The following is a 20,598-nucleotide window of genomic DNA, read 5'->3' as shown; positions in this document are numbered from 1 at the left end:
AGCCTGCTCAGGAACTCTCCCTAAGGAACAGAACATTCTGTGTGGGAAAAGAAGTGATGGGAGCCGGTATCTATGCCAACTCAAGTGGTAGCTAATATATTGACTAGCTGAATCATTAAGGATTTATTTAAAACACCATCAAAAGGCCAATACATGAAAACTCACACACTTGCACACTGTGGAAATAGCTGTATAAATGAAAGACTTATCCCAGAGAACAAGATGATCTGTTCTATAGATGCATTCAATGACCCTTGCTGTGGTTATTATTTTTGTTGAGAGCCCCGATGGCTGAAAGCACTGGGTAGCAATGAGCCTTCTGATACAATGTTTCCTATAGGTCTTTTTAGACTGGCTCTTTAGCTCTGGCTCAAGACTCTGTCTTGAATCAGGGAGGACGTGTGTGTGTGTGTGTGTGTGTGTGTGTGTGTGTGTGTGTGGTGTTTGTGCTTTAGTCTATCTGTGTGCCATGCCACAGATGATTTATAAAGAAATACACTTCCTTAAATTGTGGAGACATGAAAGACTAAAGTTCAGTGGCTTCAGTATTCTAGTAGTGTCCTGCACTCTTAATTTAAGCTCCATAGTGTTATGGGTGACTGAGATGGTGGAGTGACTTGATGTCCCTCCGCATAATCTTCCTCCCTGTGAAATAACACAATAATCGCGTAGAACAGTGCTTCCCTCTTAAGAAGTTACTTTTTTTTTTTCTTTCTTTTTTTGATGTGAAGAGATGCCCACAAAATAAGTGGAAATTCCCTGGGGAGGATTAATATGGATACTCAACCTGAAGTGTCATTCAAAAGTGAACAATCACCTTTCTCTTTCTTTGTCAGCCAGATAACATGGGACACTCAATCCCTTCTCTCAGCCTGACAGACCTCTCAGGGAAAGAGACAAGAGAACTAACTGGCAGTTAGTCTCTACAGTGAGCTGTGAATCTGCCAAACTCCATGCCCTCTTGGACCTCAGCTGCCTCGCTTATCCACGCAAGGGAGCAACAGTTAAACCTCAATATGCAATGTCCCTTTTGGCAAAGGGGGTTCGCTGTCCCCCGTGCCCGCCACTCACGGGGGTGGGGTGGGGGTGGGGGACCTGCGTGCCACTCCCTGACTCTCCTAGTGGTCCTTCTGTGCTGGGTTGGCTGACCCGCGCCCACACTGCGCACCGAAGCCCGCCTGGCGCTAACTAATGTTTAACTCGGGCCGAAACTTGGCGGCGAGCTCAGGGTGACTGCGTGCAGAGCAGCGGCGCGCAGGACGTCAGTCTCCGCGGTGACTTCTGTCTGCGCTCAAGCTTCAGAGTTCAGTTTCAAGGAGCCGCCCGACCATGAAGGTGAGTGCACCCCGCGTCGCAACTCCCTGGACCCGGGGTTGGGTTGTGGGTGGTGTTTCGACAGATTCTCCCCCAAACTGCCATAGCTTTCCTGGAGGCAACAAGGAGCTGCCATTAGGCGGAAGCCACGGGGCCACCCTAACAGGTGAAGGAACGTTTGTCCCATGCACTAGCTTAGATCTGTGGCATGTCTTACTGGGACCCAGGCACTGAGCCTTGGAAGTCGGGGACAGCCATCCGTGGAACGCACGCAGCACTCTCATTTGGCTTCAGACGGGTGGGTGGGAGGAGAGAAGCCAACAAGATCATAAGATCTTGCTCAGGGCCAAAATTCACGGGCTTCTGCTGGAGTGAGCCGCCAAACCCCGCCAGTCTACTCGTGCACCTGCAAACCCCTCTGCCTCTGAAAGGGCCTAGGTCCCAACCCTTTTTGCAGAGGGGGGACAAAGGCGTCCCTCTAATTGTTTGTAATCTGACCTGCTTGCAGACACCATGGAAGGTTCTTCTGGGACTGCTTGGTGTCGCTGCGCTTGTCACCATCATCACCGTGCCAGTGGTTCTGCTGAACAAAGGTAGAACTTTGCAACATCTTAAAAAGAGAGGGTGGTTGGAGATGGGGTCAGGTGGCATTGTGAACTCTCAAAATGGGCTCAGTTTATTGGGGGCCTTGTCCCCTGTGCTGGGCTATGGCTGAAGAGACTGATAAATCTGTAAATGTATTGCTGCTTCTGGGGGCTCCAGTGTTTAGGCCTTGAGGTTTCCTTGTTTTGTTGTGTATAACAAATACACACTTCCTGAAAGTGGGAGAGAGGCGCGGATTCTTTTTCATTAAATGCAATGGAAAGTATCTTAACTTCAAATTGATTTTAGAAGATTGTGATTGTAGAGCTTCCAAGGAAGTAAGGCAGCTTTTGAAGATTCAAAACATAGCAATGAGGCAATGAGAATGTCTTAAGTGGAGTGGGAAATGAGAAAGAAAGAAAACAAACAACAAACAAACAAATCCAGGAAATCCAGAGATTTCTCCTTCAGGCATGGTGAGAATTCACCAGTTGGAAGATTCAGTTGTAGAGAAGTAATTATTTGACCATTTTTGAAATATGATATCACTAAATTGCCTCTCTGCATAACACAGTGACCTAGAATCAGTCAGCTTCTACTGGGTTGTTTCCTTGAAAGTCACCAGCATGCGTTTTCAGCTTGCCGGAATGTTCCAGTTTAACCCCAGCTTTTGGTACAAAACAGAGAACGGAATGGCACTATTGGATGCAAGCAAATGAGAACAGCTAATCTGGGTCTTCCTCCACTCCTCTTCTCATGTGAACCACTATGAATTACACACTACTCATTGAGCACATTCTAAATCAGTCATCACCCGAACCAGTCTCTCCGGGTGGAGATGTAGTCAGATAGCCTTAGCCAAACATTGAGGCAACAACTGAGAATTAGCATATAGATCTATGAAAATCATTCAGTTTCATGATGGAGCCAAGGTACCAGAGGTTAATCACTGAACCCTCTGCTGCTGTTTAATTAAGACACCAGTGATTATTACTGCTTTAGGCAAACTTAGTTCTGTTGTTCAGGATCTAAGGAAGGTCAGAAGTTCAAGGCCATTCTTAGCTATGGAAGAAACTGAGGCCAGCCTGGAAGACACAAGAGCCCCTTTCTCGAAGTACATGGGGAAAAAAAGGAAAATTAAATAACATTAAAAAATCTGGGTGAGGAAAAGATAAGCCCTATCTAGACTCAAACAATCTCAAAGTATAGCCTAGATAGACTAGTTTTTCTCTACAAAGCCACAGAGACATCACAGATTCCCAGAAAAAAAAAAATTGTAACCACAGAACTTCCCTAAGGGAAGCTTGTGGGATCATAGCCTGTGAATAAACCCACTTGAGATAGACAAAGACTAAACTTGGGACCCAAGTCATAATCTTGTTTTCCAAGGGGCTTGCTCAAATTATTGTTAACTGTAAGGATTCTATTTTACTGCATAGAGCATGCAGACTCTGGAGGACTTATTCTGTCCTTTCTCAGAAATAGCACCTACTCTCTTTCTAAACAAACAAACAAACAAAAAAAAATCAAGGATGTTTCTCTTCATTGAACTTCCTGAGAGACTCCTCTCACTGACTCTTAAAATTTAACCTAGAGGAACTTGAGCTCACTGCTCTGAAGTCAAGAGGATCCCATAAGAAGTCTGGAAAAGCTTGAAGAGTTAGAAAACATCAGTGCCTTGTGTGGCAATATACACAATGATTATATTCTGTGTTCTGGGATTGTAAAGGTCTCAGAGCCAGAGAAGAATGTGGGTAGTGGGAGCAAGGAGTAGTCTTTAACCCATAGATGATGTGAAGTTATGGAAAATGATATACATTTAGATTTATATATTTTGCTTTGTGTGTGTGTGTGTGTGTGTGTGTGTGTGTGTGTGTGTGTGTGTGTGTATTTGCCTACTCCAGGCACTACTTGGAATATCTGGTGCCCATGGAAGTCAGAAGACAGTAGTAGTCCCCTGGAACTGGAGTTACAGATGCTTGTCAGCCATCCTGTGGGTGCTGGGAATTAAACTCTCATCCTCTCCAAGAGCAACAAGCACTCTTATCCACTACATACCGCGCCGCCTCCTTTAAAATACATGGATGGGAGAATTTTGAGCACACCTGGGCACTTGGGGTTTGTAGCGGGAAGGAGGGTAGACTGGAAGGAAAGTGGCCCCAAACAAGGTGCAGTTTCACAATTTGGAAGCTGGAAGCTACTCAGATGTGAATGGCTGTACTTTTGTGACTGGTTAATCTTAAAAAGGTGTTGGGGGAGGGTAGCAGAGACTGCCTCCTGAGAGCAGGTAGAAACTGAGAGCTGGTAGAAATCGGTTTCCTGGTAGCTTGCTTATACTTACATTGCTCTTTCTTTTTTACTTCTGAATTCTGTGTGTTTAGATAGGAAATGAAAGTTATCTTGCTTCATCTCTTACCTTATCGTAAGGGGAATAGAGGACAGCCTGGTCATGCAGCATTCCCACTATGTCAGCAATACCTTTCCAGGGCTGTGCCACACCAGAAGGGATTCTTACAAGGACCCTGCTTCATCCTGAGGAGATGAGGAGATGCTCCCCTGCCCAACCCCCGAGGCGCCCAAGGTTTAACATCAATCAGCTCAGGCAAGGAAGAAGTGGAAAGAGCTAGGTAAAGGACAGGAGACAGGAGAATTAAAGGGGAGGTGAAGAAAAGAGGAGAGGGGAGGTTTCACTGAAAACAAAAGAGACCTAGAATTAAAGTCTCTGCAAAGCAAAGAGTTGAAGAGCTAAAAGGGACCTGGAAGAAAAGAATAAGCCAAGTTCTTACCCTGAAAGGCTAGTTTTAAGGCGAGGTCAACAGTTTCCAAATGAAATGCTGATGTCAACAGAACCAGATGCAGTAAACACAAAACAGGACAGGGAGGCGTCTTCAGCATTGTCTTTTTTAGTTGTAAAGATAAAAAGCTTTTGGAAGCCAGAAGTCAGCTGAGAAGTTTGCCCTTCCCTAGCAAAAAAAATTAAAATCTCCCTGCTTGCTGTATGTGCAGAGTGTATGCTACCCTTTACACTTCCCCTTGCCTTGTTAGAGACAGGTTGCATTTCACTTCCCAGAGAACCATCAGTGAAACACATCAACACATGTTACCTGTCAGAAAAGCCAATGGCCAAATGGAGATGAAGCTTTCGCATTCAGTTTGTGTTTACTTTCTGGTATGATATTTGAAATACTTAGTGGTCAGATGGTTTTATTATTCGGCTTAATTATGGAATAGAAGAAGTATCCTTCTTCTTTTGTTCCTCGCTCCACGGTGAATTTCCTCAAGACCTTCCCTCTAGTTTATAAGAAACATGACTTCTCATCCACCCTCAGTACTAAAGAAACCCAAATATGAGGAGAAAGAATCACCAGGAAGAGGAAAGATAGCATCTGTAAAGTTTGCCTGAGAAAGTCTAGGATCCATTCCCAGTTGAAAGAACAGAGAGGAGCCTGAATGAAAGCTTTGTGTATGTCAGAGGACAGTTTCTCAATGGCTTGTCCTGTAAGAGCTCAGTTGACTCTTGTCAACCCCAGCTCATTGGCTCATTGGTCTTATTTGGGCCAGCAATTTGAGCTTTCTTTTCCCTCCCTATAACACTTAACTTTCTTTGCCTTGCAAATCTTTTCCTTGCCTCTCAAAAGGGACCAGAGACCAGAAAGGAAGGTTGTTTGCCTGGTTAATAGTCAAAGAGTAACAACCTAAAGGAACTGACTGGACTGGCTGGGTGCGCTCTCACTGATAAGTACTGAGGCCCCAGGGGAAGGTGGCTTGTGAATAACACAGAAGCAGCTTGCCTTGTGTGGGAGTACATGCCTCAAGGATGAAAGAATAGACTGCTAGTGTTTACTCTGTGCCTTGTATTGGGCTTAGGTATTCCTCATTTAATCCTTAAGACAACTTTTGGAAAAAGTACTATTGTCATTTCCGTCTGAGAAAAGGAACCGGTACTGTTGCAGAAGGAATTTCTCCAAAGCTTGAGGAAACAGACATTATCTCCTAGACAATGGGTGAGGAATTTGGGTGTAGATTACCTTGGGATTCTGTTCTGGTTTAGGATCTCTCCTGAGGTGGTCACCTAACCGGTTAACTGAAGGCAGAGGAGCCTGTGTAAGGTCATTCATCTAGTGTTTAGCTACAGACCTAAGTTTCCCTGATGTGAGCCTCTTAAGTCAGCAAGGCGGATGCAAGAAGGCCTGGTGCCTGCTATAATTTAGCTTCAGAAGTGGCCATCACAGCATTAATTCTGGTGTTTGGTATTAGCGGTACCGAACAACCCACTATAACACTGGGGGCTGAAAACACCAGAAGCTGCATATCACTGAACTATCTTGGAGGATGGATGCCAAAGAAACTGAGAAACTTTCTCAGTGTTCTATAGAGTAGGTATTCACACACAGAACGCATGACCCCAGCTGATTCTTGATACTGTTAAACACCACTGTCATTTTTTTCCCTAACTTGTGATCAAATGTACACTTATTAGCAAAATTGTTACAGCTTCTAATTTACATAGTTATAGCATAATGCCATGACTGCTAATCTCTATATTATAAATGTTTTAAGGAAACGAGCCTGTTCCAGAGACTTCTACTGCTATCTAATGCTATATGCTGGCAATAGCTTTGAAAATCTATGTTCCAGGCTTCCCTACCTCCTCCCCCTGTGTCATGCTGGAGAATCCTGGGGATTAGGTTGAAGGATTCATGAGTACTGGACACTTGCTGTAACCACTGGGCCACCCCTGGGCCACCCCTGGGCCACCCCTGGGCCACCCCAGGGCCACCCCTACGACACCCCCAGGCCAGTATCTATCTGTGTTTTTCAACGGTCTTATTGACAGTGGGAGTAGGCAAGAGCCAAGAGTCACAGTTCCACCTACAATAATCTGAGATGTTCCTTAGAAAGCCTCCACTCACTAAGGGGAAGCTGGGATTCTTGATTTCACCACAGAAAAGAATTTTAGGGCAACCCTAAGCCAGAATCTCAAGGTGATCCACATCCAGATTCCTCACCCACAGTCCAAAAGACAATGCCTGTAGTTCAAGCTGTGGAGACATTTGTTCAAGCTTTTTAGATATTTGTTCTAGAACAATGAAGAAGTAACTTTTTTTTTTCTCAAATGGACATAATAAGAACACTTTCTAGAGTTGTCTTAGGGATTATATAAAGAATGCATGAAAACTCTCAACCCAATCCAAGAAAAAGAGTTCTAGCTTATTACCAAGAGATTTTTAAATTAAAGGTTAATGGAAAGAGACAAACAGGGAAGAGAACAAGCACCTAAACGCCTAAACATAGGTATGAACTTCTCAAGAGAGAGTTGGACTTACATGTCCTGACAGTAGCCTTAAAATTTGATGTTGGTGCCTCCCCAAGTTACATCTCAAAGAGTCACTAAGGAACTCAGTGAGATCACAGGGCTGTTTCTGGATGCCCTGGACAGGATTAGAGCTGATAAGATAAAACCCAATACAAAAGGTTGCACAGGGAGTTAAAACCTTTATAAGCTCAGTTGAAAAAAAAAATCCAGAAATTTGTAGGTTCTCACAAAAGCTAAGGTCAGTTTGAAAGATGTATATGCTCAGGACTTGAACGTGGTTTGTGGCTATCTAAATTTTCTTATTTGAAAAGAGGTCTATGTAAAATGAATATGAGATACAGTCAAACTTTTTGGTAGCCTTTGTTAACTGTCTTTTTGACTCTCAGCTGGTGAGTCTTCAAGCAGAGTCTAGTATTGGGGCTGTGGAAGTGAGTGTGTGTGTGGGGGGGGGGATGGTTTTTTTTTCTTCTCATGTCTCTTTACTTGTCTCTGTTTTTCAGCTTCTGCCTCATTAAGTAGTATTAGTAGTAACAGCTCATTCCAATTTATCACCAACACAATACTTGCTTTGTTTCTGATACAAGTTATATTATTCCATCTAAACCTCACAGAATAGTAGATTTCAGAGAGATTCTTATATTTTTTTTTTAACTTATGGTCATTATGATATGGAAGCTCAAGGTCTTGCAAGTAAGTTGTAGATGTTGGGAGCCCAAATCCTTTGCCTTATAGCCTCCCCTGAGCCTGCCTGTTGGCTCTCAAAAATAACTGATTTGAAGAAGTGCTTGACTAGTTTTTCCAGTCAATGTTTAACCATTGCTTTATGGCTGAATGCTAATCTTTTCGCTGTTGTAAATCACTATCTTGTAAAGATTTCCACCTTTAATCTTCACAGTTCCAGCCTGACCTCTGTAAGAAGGTGGCCTTTCAATTTGAGAATAACCTGAAACCACAAAATTACCACTTCTGAGCCATTTGATTAGTTTCTAAGTATAGGGTTTCCAGTTTTACGTTGTAATTCAAAAGTATAGTTTCATGTGAAGCTTTCTGTAGCTTATAGACCCGAGTGAACAGACACACTGGTGTACGCATCTCTTTAATATTTGGTTCACTGTGTGAAAAAAAAATAGATCCGTGGGGATATATTATACAATTTACCCATTTTAGGCCTGAAAAAAAATGTGAGGCTGGACAAAAGCCTGAAGTCATCTTGTTTGTAGTTTTCTGGAAACTCTGGTGGCTCAGGATGTATAGAACAGAGTGTAATTGTGGGAATACAACGCATGCCTTCCCTGAGTTCACATTTCCCAATCTGAGTTAGATGGTCCTCTATTCATACCCACCTTACTTAAGCTCAGTACCATGTCTCATGGGTGAGTCTTACTTTTTTTTATTTGTTTATTCTTTTCTTCCATATAATATAATTACTCAGTCACGAGAGAATTAGCATCTCTTTAGAGACAAAGTTCCCAGAGTAACTACAGCATTATTTGTCAACTCACCCCCCCCCACTTTTTTTTTGATGTCAAGAATTATTGTGAGTGTGGAGACCTGAGGAACACGCACGAGGACCACCTCCCCTGGGCCTCAATGGTCTACTGCAGGCACATTAGAAGAAAGTGCAGAACTGTGGCAAAAGTAAAATGGAAGACAATGTATCCAGAAGGGAGCTGCTCTTTTAGTCCAAGTATAATTTTTAATAATTGGAGGGTTTAATTACAGTACAGCATGATATTAGGTACACTGAAAAGTATGTCTCTGACTCCTCCTATGTGGACAGCGTTTTTGGGGCAGGGGCTAGTTTGTACCAGTGGGAGGGGAGATGTCGGTGTCCTGGGGATGAAATAAATTTGTTTGCTTTAGTGAGTCGTATTTCAGAGGTAAGACAGTGAAACATGTGAGGAATGAGGGAGGAGAGTAGAGGATTCCTAGAGACACCACCCTCATAGCCCAAGTGGAGATGTCTGCTAATCTGCAGAGATGTCTCTGACCAGCTCCCTTCCCAGAGCCAGGCTCTGGGCTTCCTCTGCAATATTCTCCCTGCCCAGCTTTGTAATTCTCCTGTTCAGCAAGTATCGTTGTTGGAGCATATTGTAAATGGTGGCACTTTGTACTAAGGAATGGAAGATGATAGCTACGACCTCTGTCCTCAAATGGGTCACAATATTAAAGGAAACCTGAACATTAACCACAACAAGAGACCTAAGAGCTCTTCTTGTAAATGATCAAAGTGCTATGGGAGTATCCAAAAGCCAAAGTCAAGTACTATCCAGGGAAGTTTGTATAGAAACTAGCCGAGCATGAAAGATTAATGATTACTGGGCCTGAATATAATCCTTCTAGTTCCCCAGGCCCTATGCTGACTCCAGACATGCAGGTCACACTACTGTGTTCCATTCCCAGCAATTTACAGCCCCAGGATTTGGTATAGAGATCATATTCAATGAGATATTTTTTTTTGTCTGCAAGAAATTGGAGTACCTAGCCAGAATTGTTTAAAATGCAGAGTCTCTTCATTGTGTTATCACCAGCATCTTGTATAACTGGGAGTCTAGAAGTAAGGCAGCATTTTAGTTCCTTGGTGTCATGACCAGAGATCATTCTCAGGGCCCAAAGTCCTTTTGCCTTTCAGATCTGTCACCCTCACACTACATGGCAGTTTTCCCCAAGCGTGTCCTCTACAGTATCTCCCACATCCTTTATCATTGTTGAACATAACTCCTTCAGTTTAGAGCATCACACAGGGCTCTTTCAGGAAGGGAGAGGAGGCTGGTCCTATCTATGGCCTAGTGTATCAGAGGAAAACTATTTCTAGAAATCCCCTAACCTGGAGTGAACTTTCCTTAAATTGTATTGTCTAAAATGTTATCTCTTCTCTATTTCTAAATTAATTATTAGCAAGGAAAACAGATCATCATTATTGGACTAGACTAGGAATGAAGAGGAATATCCTTCTTTAGTGCTTAGAAGAGGGACCATTTATGTTGAATTGAGAATTCTGAAAGTCAGAAGAGAGAGAGGCTGTGCAGTTGCCATGTACCTTGCTATTGCTCCCTTTCTTTGTATTAAGGAGATGTAAATTCCCAGCAAAATACAAGATTCAATCTAGCTCTGCTCTTGTAAGTTACAAGAGAATTGGCTCTTATAACTCTCTTATGGTTTTCTTTCCTAACTCCCTGGGCCTACTGTAAGTCTATATTTTGATGTTTTTTTTTTTTTTCTCCAAGGGTACATTGACTCATCTTGGCCTCCAAAGAAACCATAAGCAGGAAAAAACTGAATTTATAACACTTTAGATACAAATTTGAGACAATAGAAGAAGTCAGAAACATTTAAAGAAAACTGCTATACAGTTCCTCATATGACTATACAGAAACTATCACATTTTATCCAATTTGCAGCCATAAACCATGACAAAAAGAGTCAATATAAACTGAGAAATTAATTTTTATATTTATTTTCTTTCTCTGTGTATGGATGTTTTACCTTTATGTGTATTTTTGTACTATGTGCATTCTGTGCTCAGAGAAGTCAGAAGAGGGCATCAGATCCCCTGGGACTGGAGTTAGAGACAGTTGGGAGCTGCCTTGTGGGTGCTGAGAGTAGAGCATGGTCCTCTGAACGAGCAGCCAGTGATTGCAACTGCATAGCTGTCAGCAGCCCCTAAAAGAGCAAATTTTTAAAAGAGATGGTAAAAATTAGATCGACAAAAATTACCAGAGGAAAAGTAAGACTCCAAATAATAAATGGCCACAAAAAAGCCCTATAAAATAAACAAATGAAAAGCAAATAAAATAACCTCATATCCCTAGAAACTGACAATTTAACATGGACAAAAGAATCTTGCTGATGTCTCAAATCCTTTAAGTTTTAAGTGTCTCTCTGTGTGGGGGATTAACAGACATAGCAATAATTTTGTCTAAATGGAAGTAGCTTGATCACACCAAAGAGAATATGTAGAACCTAAGAGTGGCCCCTTGTTCCTGATTCGTAACTCACTTGTGGTCTATTGTGTCAGTGGGGAAAACAGTTCTAGAAATCCCCTGATTTGCCTACTCCCTTAATGGAGGACTCCTTGCATAGCCCACCCCTCAAGCCTCTACTTGCTCATTCTCAGGTTAAGACCCTCTCTGGTATTTTAATGAGAAGCCAAAACCACGTGAAGATAACTCAGTTCTTACAAGTTTATCCATGTATTTATTCATGGTGGTGGACCAAGTCTCCAGTTCCTATCTAAGGCCAAGCCCTTCATTTCGACATGTATCCCATCCCTTCTGCTTATCCCAAGACAAAGTTTCAACTATTCCTTTGTCATTGTCTTGTTCATTTTTATTCAATTACAAACATGCTATAATCTCTCACATCCTCAAAAGAAAACCTCCCACCCCCTGACCCTTGACTACCAAACCCCATAGTTTTTTGTTAACACTATCTGATTTTTCACAGAGTAGGAAGTTAGAAATCCTAGTTACAGAGAGATGTCTGTCTGCTGTTGCTGACTTGGACAAGGAAGAGTCCAAGTAGTTAGGACGTGTGCATTCTCTAAAAGGGGAGAGGAACACTGGCTTGGCAGCAGTCAAGAAATAAAAATTCCAGTCTCACAATCCCAAAGAAATGAGCCTGATAACATTGTGATAGACTTGAGAGCAAATTTCTCCCCAGAGCTTCCAAATTCAAACCCAGTCCAGCCAAATTTTGATTCCACACCCATTGTACTCTGAGGAGAAGAGCCATCTGTGTTAAGCTGGACTTGGAGAACTACAGCATCTGAGCTAATAAGCTGGGATTGGATTGGGAGGTGGGGCTGGTTATTAATCCACTGAGATTGAGGTAATTTGTTAAATGGCGATAGAAAATAAATGCAGTGGTCATATTTGCACACAGGCAATTCATGTCCATCTCTCCTTAGAACCACTCAGAGGCTTCCCATTGCCTAAAATGAAAGCAGAGCTATTGGCCAGAGAAGCTGGCCATGAAGTCTGAGCCCCACTGGTCCCAGCTCCCTACTGTCGCTCTGTAGCTCCTCCCACTTGTTCCCTGAGTCTGTATGGTGCCCACTTGCTCACCTTCAGATCTTGTCTCAAATGTTTCTTACCCATCAGCCTCTCGAGTTCCCCTGGTAAAAACAGAAACAAAACGAACAATCCTCTTACCTCCCTGGCTGTTTTCCTTCATGGTACTCACTACCATCTAATTGGCACCGTTGCTGACTTCTTTGCTCCCCAGTCCCTCCTTTTGGGATATAAGCTTCCAGAGAACCAGATTTTCATGTTGTCCTCAGGTATATCTCTGTTGCCCAGAACACTGAATAGTTGAACAGTACTGTGTGTGGTAAATCCGTACTCATTGAGTTAAAGCAGAGTGAGCAAAAGAAAGATTCTTTTACTTTTAACACTTGTTTGTGTGTGTGTATGTGTGTGTGTGTGTGTGTGTGTCTGTGTGTGTGTGTGAATGTTTATGCTACAGCCTGTACATAGAAGGCAGAGGACAACAGGAGTTAGCCGGTTCTTTCTTTCTATAATATGTTCATAAATACAAGTTCAAATCATCCTATACTAGATCATCTAAAACTACTAGGTGTACAGTGCTCGTTGGTTTGACAAAGGCACATCTACTCTCTCGGTGTATTTATAGTCTGATGAAGAAAGAGACTTCAGATTTTGTGTTCAACTAATGATATAAAATGTCCCGATCAATTGGCCAAATATCAGGCACAGAACAAGAAGCCTAAGAGAAGATGAGGACGAAGAGGTTTGTTTGGGCTGAGCAGTATTGGACTGATGAAGAGGCAGGGGGAGGGTTGGTGAAAGAAAGGACTGAGGCTATCGATGCAGACTGTGTAGTTGTGAAGTTATTTTAGCACAATCGAACAGGCAGATGACTCAAAGAGGTAGCAAGGTCTGGAGAGCACTTCCTCATGGGTGACCTTTCTCATGCACACTTAGACAAGAAAGAGCTAAGTAGTGAAGAGAAACTGAAATACCTGAAAGACAGAGATGAGACGAAGACCAGACCATGTCCTTTGCAAGTCAGGGAACCAAGGATGTGAGGCACAGGATGGCCAGGAGTTGTCAGAGAGGAAGGCTCCCCATCCCTCTGAGCTCTAAGAAAAGGATTAAACAAACAGGAGGGTCAGACACACAACAGTGGTGAGCAAGGTACAAAATGAGTCACCGTGTGACTTTGGTGCAGAAGTTATAGAATTTTTAGTAGGTAATTTTATCTTCTTTAAAGTGTATTATCACAGGGCATGCATTATTTAGAATTTTGTAGTTTCAAAATCTTAGAAACTAAAACAAACAAACAAACAAACAAACAAACATTCTCATTGAGCCTTACCTGACTAGTTTTTGATGACAATCACATAGAAAAGAGAAGCAGCTATTTCAATTAGCTGCAGGCATTAGATTCACATCTCCATGAGGCCTAATGCAACCTCCACTAGTTCATGACATCTGTTCTCAGAGCATCTACCATGTGCAAAGGTTTAGGGAAGTTTTAAAGGAAGTCACATCCAACCACAGCCCTTGGAGCCGATTGCCTGTTCGGGTGTGGCTTGGGTGTTTATTAGTCATGGCACTTTGGTCACAACTATCTGTATCTTGGTCTGCTTATCTAGAGCATGAAGATAGTTTGGTCACAACTATCTGTATTGGGAGCTATTTAAATCTTCAACCCAAATATGACCGATCAATGAAAACACAACTCAGTAATTATGAATATATTCTGTAAGCCTAGATTGGACAGATTTCCCTCACTACTCTGTTCCCCAGGTAACCCTTATAACTTGAGGATTTTCCAGACCCTGCATCTGTCCTTCTACCTCCTGCTTCCCAGTCGTCCTCTCCTTCATCGTCTTCCTCCTCCATTGTCTTCCTCCAGTCCCCTTCCCACTCTCTTCCACCAGCCTTTATTTCTCCATCTCCCCTTCCTCCACCTCCCAATCACTGGCTCCAGCCTTGATTTTACAAATTAAGATGGGCAGAAGGTTCACCAGAATTCACCTATGTAATGACTCGTACCTCTTCTTCAGCCCTTCACAGGAAAGGTGAATTAGTATCAAAATACAAGGCCAGGGCTATCCACAACAAGGTGTGGCCTGGGTGTTTATTAGTCATGGCACTTTGGTCACAACTATTTGTCTCTTGGTCTGCTTATCTAGAGCATGAAGAAAGACTGATAGATAAGTGAGTTAATGAGACACTCGTGCCTAGAACTAGCCAGCTCACCAAAGGAATGTTAGAAGGCTTATAAATGTGGTTTTAGTTACATTTTCAAAATGTTTTTGTTTTTTTAACACTCTCAGAGGCTAGAGACATAATAACATTTACCATGTGCCCCATGGTGCTAAGAATTTTGCCTGGTAAATACTGAAAAAGGGACCATTTCTATGAGACATTTTCCAATGATTGTTTTTCCTTGTACCCTGGATTAGGAACATCTGTCCCAAAGAGCAACTTTGTTAATTATGCTTATAAATGTTTCTGGAAAGTTCTTCAGTGCGTCAATATTAGAGTTTTTCAGCTTTCTTAAATGATTATATCCTTCCAAATACCAGATGATCGTTCTCAGCTTGAACGCTAACACCCTTCATCAATGTCTCTCCACAATTATTTTCAGCTATTTGTCATCAGAGAAACTACCCCCTAGGCTGGAGTACTTTGATATGGTCTGTGGGTCATTTATCCCTATATTATCTCCATCACTGGGTCCATATCTCTTCATATTACACTGGCCCCCACTGTCAGGCAGCTTAGCAAGGCATCAACACACCCATTATATTAGTTTAGGCCTTTTGTTTTTATGTATTGTTTGTTCCCAAGAGAGTTCTGTCAAGGGGTGAGAGAGTAGCTATAATTAGAATAAAGGTTATTTTTGCTTCCAAAAGCAAGCCTGTGTTCGTTCCTCTGTAGCATCCTGAACTCTCCCTTGTAGCAGTTAACACGGCTGGCTCATAGTTCCACACCAATGACAGTGTTGTTTCATCTTGGCCCAAATACAGGACCCATTTGCCCTCTGCTGCTCTGTGGGATCAAGTTCTTATTGCTTTCTGGCCATCCACATGTCAATCTTAGTGTCTGCTTGTTAAACTTAATCTTGAGAATTGTGTGCTTTTTATTTAATTGCTCACAGTTTTTTTTTTTGTTGTTGTTGTTGTTGGTGGTGGTTTTTGTTTTTTTTGTTTTGGTTTGGTTTTTTTGTTTTTTTGTTTGTTTTGGGGGGGGGGTTCGAGACAGGGTTTCTCTGTGTAGTCCTGGCTGTCCTGGAACTTAGTCTGTAGACCAGGCTGGCCTCAAACTCAGAAATCCGCCTGTCTCTGCCTCCCAAGTGCTGGGATTAAAGGCGTGCACCACCAGCGCCCGGCAATTACTCACAGTTTTAAGAGATGTCTATGTACTTATTTAATACTCCACATTGACCACCTGCTTTTGTAAATAAAGTTTGATGGAAACATAACATTATTCATTCATTAAGTTATAAAGGCTGACTTTGAATAGCTACAACCAAGGCCAGACAACCTTTGAGTCACAAAACCCAAAATAATTTCCACTCAGTCACCCAAGAGAAATTATGCAATTCCAGATCTAATTGTTGCAATGTTACAACTGGTGTAGACGCTACTTCTAGGCAAGAAGAGTAAGTTTCTACTAAGGGTTCTTGACAACCTAGAATCATAATTGGTGTTTAGGCAGAGAGATTTAGTATAAAATGTCGGTTGTACAGATGAAGTAAGGAGGAGAAAGTCTAAGGAAATCCTGAGTGTAGGGAAGAACTGGGTCTAAGATTTGGGAGCACAGACACTCTGAACTCAAAATTCTGAGGCAAGTATTGAGCCTAACTGTTCCGGTTCTTCTGGAAAGCAAGCCAAGACAAATCAAATTGGTACTGTAAAGGAGACTGGCTGCTGGGTGGGTGTGACTATTGGCAAGGATCAGCAAGGACTAAGTGAGTACTTCCTGACACACGGTAGGCACTCAGTACACAGATGTTAGATGACAGGAGAGAGACAGATAATACCAAGCCAAGAAGCAGGAGCCATAAACACCAATCAAGGCTTCTTCCGGGTGCCTGGCCTTTCTCTAAGTTTTCCTATTAGTAGAAGCTAACAGGAGTCCTGTAGACACCTAGATCTTGGAAATACAGTGTAAATCTTCTCATCACTACAAAGCAAAGAAGGCTAAATCTGGAAGAGGACAACAATACATAAGACTGAGAAACTGGAGCAAGCTTAGAGAAATGGGCCTATTGGAGACAAGGGACAGGCTGGACCCGGATCTCTTACTGACTCTACTTAGAGCCTGTTTTGTTCTCTATCTCACTGCCTCTTGGAAGCCCTGCGTTGGTGTTTATGACTCTTGACTCTTGACTTGATATTATCTGTCTCTTTTCTGTTATCCAACATCTGTATATTAAGTGCCTACTGTGTGCCAGGTATTGTCCAAGTATAATGGTGTGATCAAGAATAAATGAAGTGAAACCCAATGAGTGCCCCCATTGCGATTTCCAGTCAACCAAGTGAGGCAGACAGCAAACAAGAGGGTAAGAGACACACATGGTGTTAGATACTGTTAGGGCTAAGGAATAGTAGGAAGGAACACCCAACCACATATGGCATCTTATTTTATCTAGACTCTAGTAAATATCCATTACGACTTTGTTTACTTCTCAAATTGAACATTTAAAATGTACAGAATGGTAACATTTTTATTTTTTTTAAGTGTTTGGTATCAAACATGGGGTCTTAGATAAACCAGGCACGTGATTTACCACTGAGCTAGATCCCCAGGGAGATGGCTACATTCCTTATAAAAGTTTGTTCATCCAACTCTCTGATCCTGGGGTAGATATTTAGAGCACTTGGTTCCATAATTTCAGAGGGCCTGGTTAAATGTCAACACCCCTATCAGATGCTGCTTGCTGCTCCTGGGATGGTTCCTTGGTTGAGAAGGAAGTCTACTGATTGTGTAACTATCTTCCAGCCTCTTGTATAACCAGAAAAACATCATTCTTTACTTATCCTTTCATTCCATTAACTATTGGGTTTCCTTTCCTTCTCCTTACTCTTGGCCTGTGTTATGGATTCCTCAACAAAGGAAGCCAATGATGAGCTTGCATATATCCTATGTGTTTTCTCAATGTCATGGACTCCGACTATCATACTATCATTAATTGGGATTATGTTACCCATTGTCAATATCTAATCCAGGTGTCTCCATGGCCTTGATGTCTTTTTTTATGCTTAAAGTTTTATGTCCTACTAAAAGAAGTGGGCAGAAGAGGCACACACAGAGATTACAAATTGGCAAACAAAACAAAACAAAACAAACAAACAAAAAAAACCAAACAAACCCCTTTAGGCTTCCTAGAAAGATAACTGGCCTCCTAAGTGAGAGGATGCTCTAGAGCCCTGCTTACTGTTTGGGGTATCTTTTCATGGCATTTAAAAGAAGGGGCTCACTACTAGGGATTAGGGAAAATGGTTTTATATTTTGATAGACAGATTTAGGTTATATAACTTTTTGACTGCTGAGCTTGCTTCTTCCTCTGTTTCTGATTTTAATCATGTGCACATCTAATCGTGGATAGGCAGAAGGTACTAATAGAGCCTTTTTTCTAAAAGTTCACTAAGAGGATATAATGTTTATTTCACATGCCCCAGACCAGTCAGATCTGAGGTCAGCTTTCTCAGTCCCATAAAGATATACAATAGCATAGAAACTGTCCATAAAAGGAGCACTGCTGATGGCTGTTTTAGACATAAAAATTTATTCCATTGTTTGGAGTGGGGTGTGCAACTCAGCATAGGTTCTAGAGTTGCTAGGTGCACTGCTTGAAGTAGGGTGGATATATATTTCAAACCAAATATGGTTGCAGGTTTCTTAGTTGTTCTTTATTATTGCATACCCGTTATGAACACAGGGGAATTTAATTGGTTGCTAATTTTTTGATGTTGAATTATTGGTGTCAGCATCACTGCTAGGTGTTCCAGAGACGACATTTTTGTTTGTTTCTTTTTTTAGTTTGTATCCTGACTTTCTATAGCATGCTTCAAGCAATACAATAACACATACTGTAGCATATCTATAGAGTTCCAAGATTTTGATTCTAGGTCTTGAATAAAGCACATTAGATATGTTACCTCATCTCATATTGAGAACTTTCCCTAGGCCTTACAATGCTATTATGTTAATTTTGTGGGTTAAACATTAAAGTCTTTAAGTATCTGTCTTAGCCATTTTGTGTTGCTATAACAAAACAGCAAAGATTGGGTAATTAGTAAAAAAAAATTAATTTTCTTATAGGTATAAAAGATGAGAAGTCTAGGACCATGGTACTAAGTAGAATTTAGTGTCTGATGAGGGACCTTGTGATGTCTCCTCAATAGCAGAAAGGCAGAAGGACAGACAGACATATTAATTTATTTAAACTCTTTTATACAGTCCTGGTCCCCCATGAAAACAGAGTACTCATGCCTCAATCTCTCTCCTGCAAGCCTGTCTCTTACTTCTTTATTTTTCTTTTATTAAAAAAATAGATTCCTTTTTTATACAATATATCCTGACTATAGTTTCTACTGTCTCTACTCCCCCCAGTTTTTCCCCACCTCCCCTTGTCTCCAGATCCACTCCCTTTTTGTCTCTTATTAGAAAAGAACAGGCTTCTAAGAGAAAACAAGCAAACATGAGAAAATAAAATATAAGATGAAACAAAACCCATCACCTCCAGGCAGGACAAGGCAAACCAACAAATAAAAAAGAGTCCTAAGAGGAGGCACAAGAATCTGAGAGCCACATGTTTAACATACACAGGAGTCCCATTAAAGTGTTAAGCTGAGCCTAGCCTCACAGAGAATTGAAGTGCCAGGGTAGTGGATATCTGAAAAGCCTGTCTTTTACCACTACAACAGAGAGCATGATTTTTTAAGGACAATCAGACTAAAGCATTCCACCCACCACCCTAAAATTTATGACCTTTTCACATACCAGATACATTCAGTACCTCTCTGTTAGTACCTGAAGATAATTCTAACACCCACTCATAAGTACCAACTGAAAAGCCCCATTTAAATCAGAAGTGAGCACAACTCAAGAGAATACACATCCTGAGGGAGGTTTTCTCCAGCTGTGAAACTGAAAACAAGTTTATCATGTGCTTTAAACTGCATTAGTGAAAGCTGTTCCTATTTCAAAAAAGAGAGAAGTGTAAAGAAGGAATAAGAGGTCTTTTGTGAGCCCCAAACCCAACAGGAAAAGCCTTATTAATTCTTTTGTGTCTTAAGAAAACATTTAACTCAAATGTTTTCCCGTCTTGGCCCAGTTCTAGAATCTCATGAGCAGACATGACCCCTTTGCTCTACTGAACTTTATCCATTTGGGGCTTTCTAGAACTTCACCAAGGTAGTAGTTCTCTGTATCAGCTCTACGGCTTGCTGAAATAACCTTGAGGCTAGGTGATAAGTAGTTACTATATCTCCAAAATGACCAGTGGCCACCTAGACACCCCTTGGCCCTACTAGAGCTGCACATAAGGCAACAGAAGAACACCACACCAGAATTTAGGGCATGTAGATTGAAGGCAACTCTGAGATTCAAGGCAGTGAATATGGAGTTTGCCCACACGTAGTGCTTTTATTTTGGTATGGTTCCTTGTCTTGACTTGCCCACATCTCTCTAACATGCATTTAAAGTCATTCTTCCAGTCTCTTTGTGAGTAATGCAATGGTTTGTAATCTCTGAACATTATGTGTTGAGATTTTAACTCTTAGTGTGGAAGTGTTAGAAATGGGCCTTAAAGCAGATGTGAGGTGATGAGGGCTCCACTCTTTAGAGTGGACTATTGTCGTGTTTGCAGAAGTGGGTACATTATAAAAGCATGTTACACCCAGCCTTGCCGTTTCATACAGATTTTGTTGCCATGTGATGCCTTTCTATAACTCAGCAGCAGCATTCCTACAAGACATGAACTAATGATCTTGGACTTTCCAGTGTACAGAATTATAAGCCAGATAAATTTTCACTGCTCATGTCTTACCTAGTCTGTGGTATTCATCTGGAGCACAATAAAACAGAGCAGAGCTCAGGTCTGTGCTCCTTATGTATTGACCTACATATCAAATAATTACTTGTCTATACGGATATGTTTTGTAAAGCCAAGGATATGTTTTGTAGAGTGCAGTATGGTGTGGCAGGAGGGGGTGCCTCAGAGGGCCCATGTTGAAGTAATCCTCCCTGTCGAGGTACCAGCCGTATACTAGACCTATACTGAGGTTGAGAAAGGAGTAGAGACAGAGAAAGCGGGAGAGGTAGGGGAAAGGAGAGAGAGAGAGAAAGAGAGAGAGAGAAAGAGAGAGAGGGGGAGAGGGAGGGGGAGAGAGAGGGGGAGGG

General features: G+C 41.8%; 1 protein-coding gene and 1 long non-coding RNA gene across 3 annotated transcripts in view; one reads left to right on the top strand and one right to left on the bottom strand.

Annotated features, from left to right (window-relative positions):
• Positions 1–1,151: 1,151 nt before the first annotated feature.
• The window catches only part of Dpp4 (dipeptidyl peptidase 4), an 87,258-nt gene continuing 67,811 nt past the window's right edge, over positions 1,152–20,598 (top strand). Inside the window, exons 1-2 of one of the 2 annotated variants that reach the window (XM_076928820.1) lie at positions 1,152–1,335; positions 1,823–1,907. In XM_076928820.1, the coding sequence (XP_076784935.1) occupies positions 1,330–1,335; positions 1,823–1,907 (91 nt within the window). In that variant the 5' untranslated portion in view covers positions 1,152–1,329. The remainder of the gene's footprint in view (positions 1,336–1,822; positions 1,908–20,598) is intronic. The other variant, XM_034494645.2, reaches the window with a different exon arrangement.
• LOC143441144 (uncharacterized) lies at positions 10,686–13,717 on the bottom strand. Its single transcript, XR_013108369.1, has 4 exons — positions 13,553–13,717; positions 13,197–13,316; positions 12,280–12,329; positions 10,686–10,876 (listed from the first exon to the last, which is right to left on the bottom strand). It is a non-coding gene; the product is annotated as an uncharacterized LOC143441144 (long non-coding RNA).

The sequence above is a fragment of the Arvicanthis niloticus genome, chromosome 2 (assembly GCF_011762505.2).
Source record: "Arvicanthis niloticus isolate mArvNil1 chromosome 2, mArvNil1.pat.X, whole genome shotgun sequence".
Classification (NCBI taxonomy): Eukaryota; Metazoa; Chordata; class Mammalia; order Rodentia; family Muridae; genus Arvicanthis; species Arvicanthis niloticus.
This window is presented reverse-complemented; position numbering and strand designations above follow the sequence as displayed.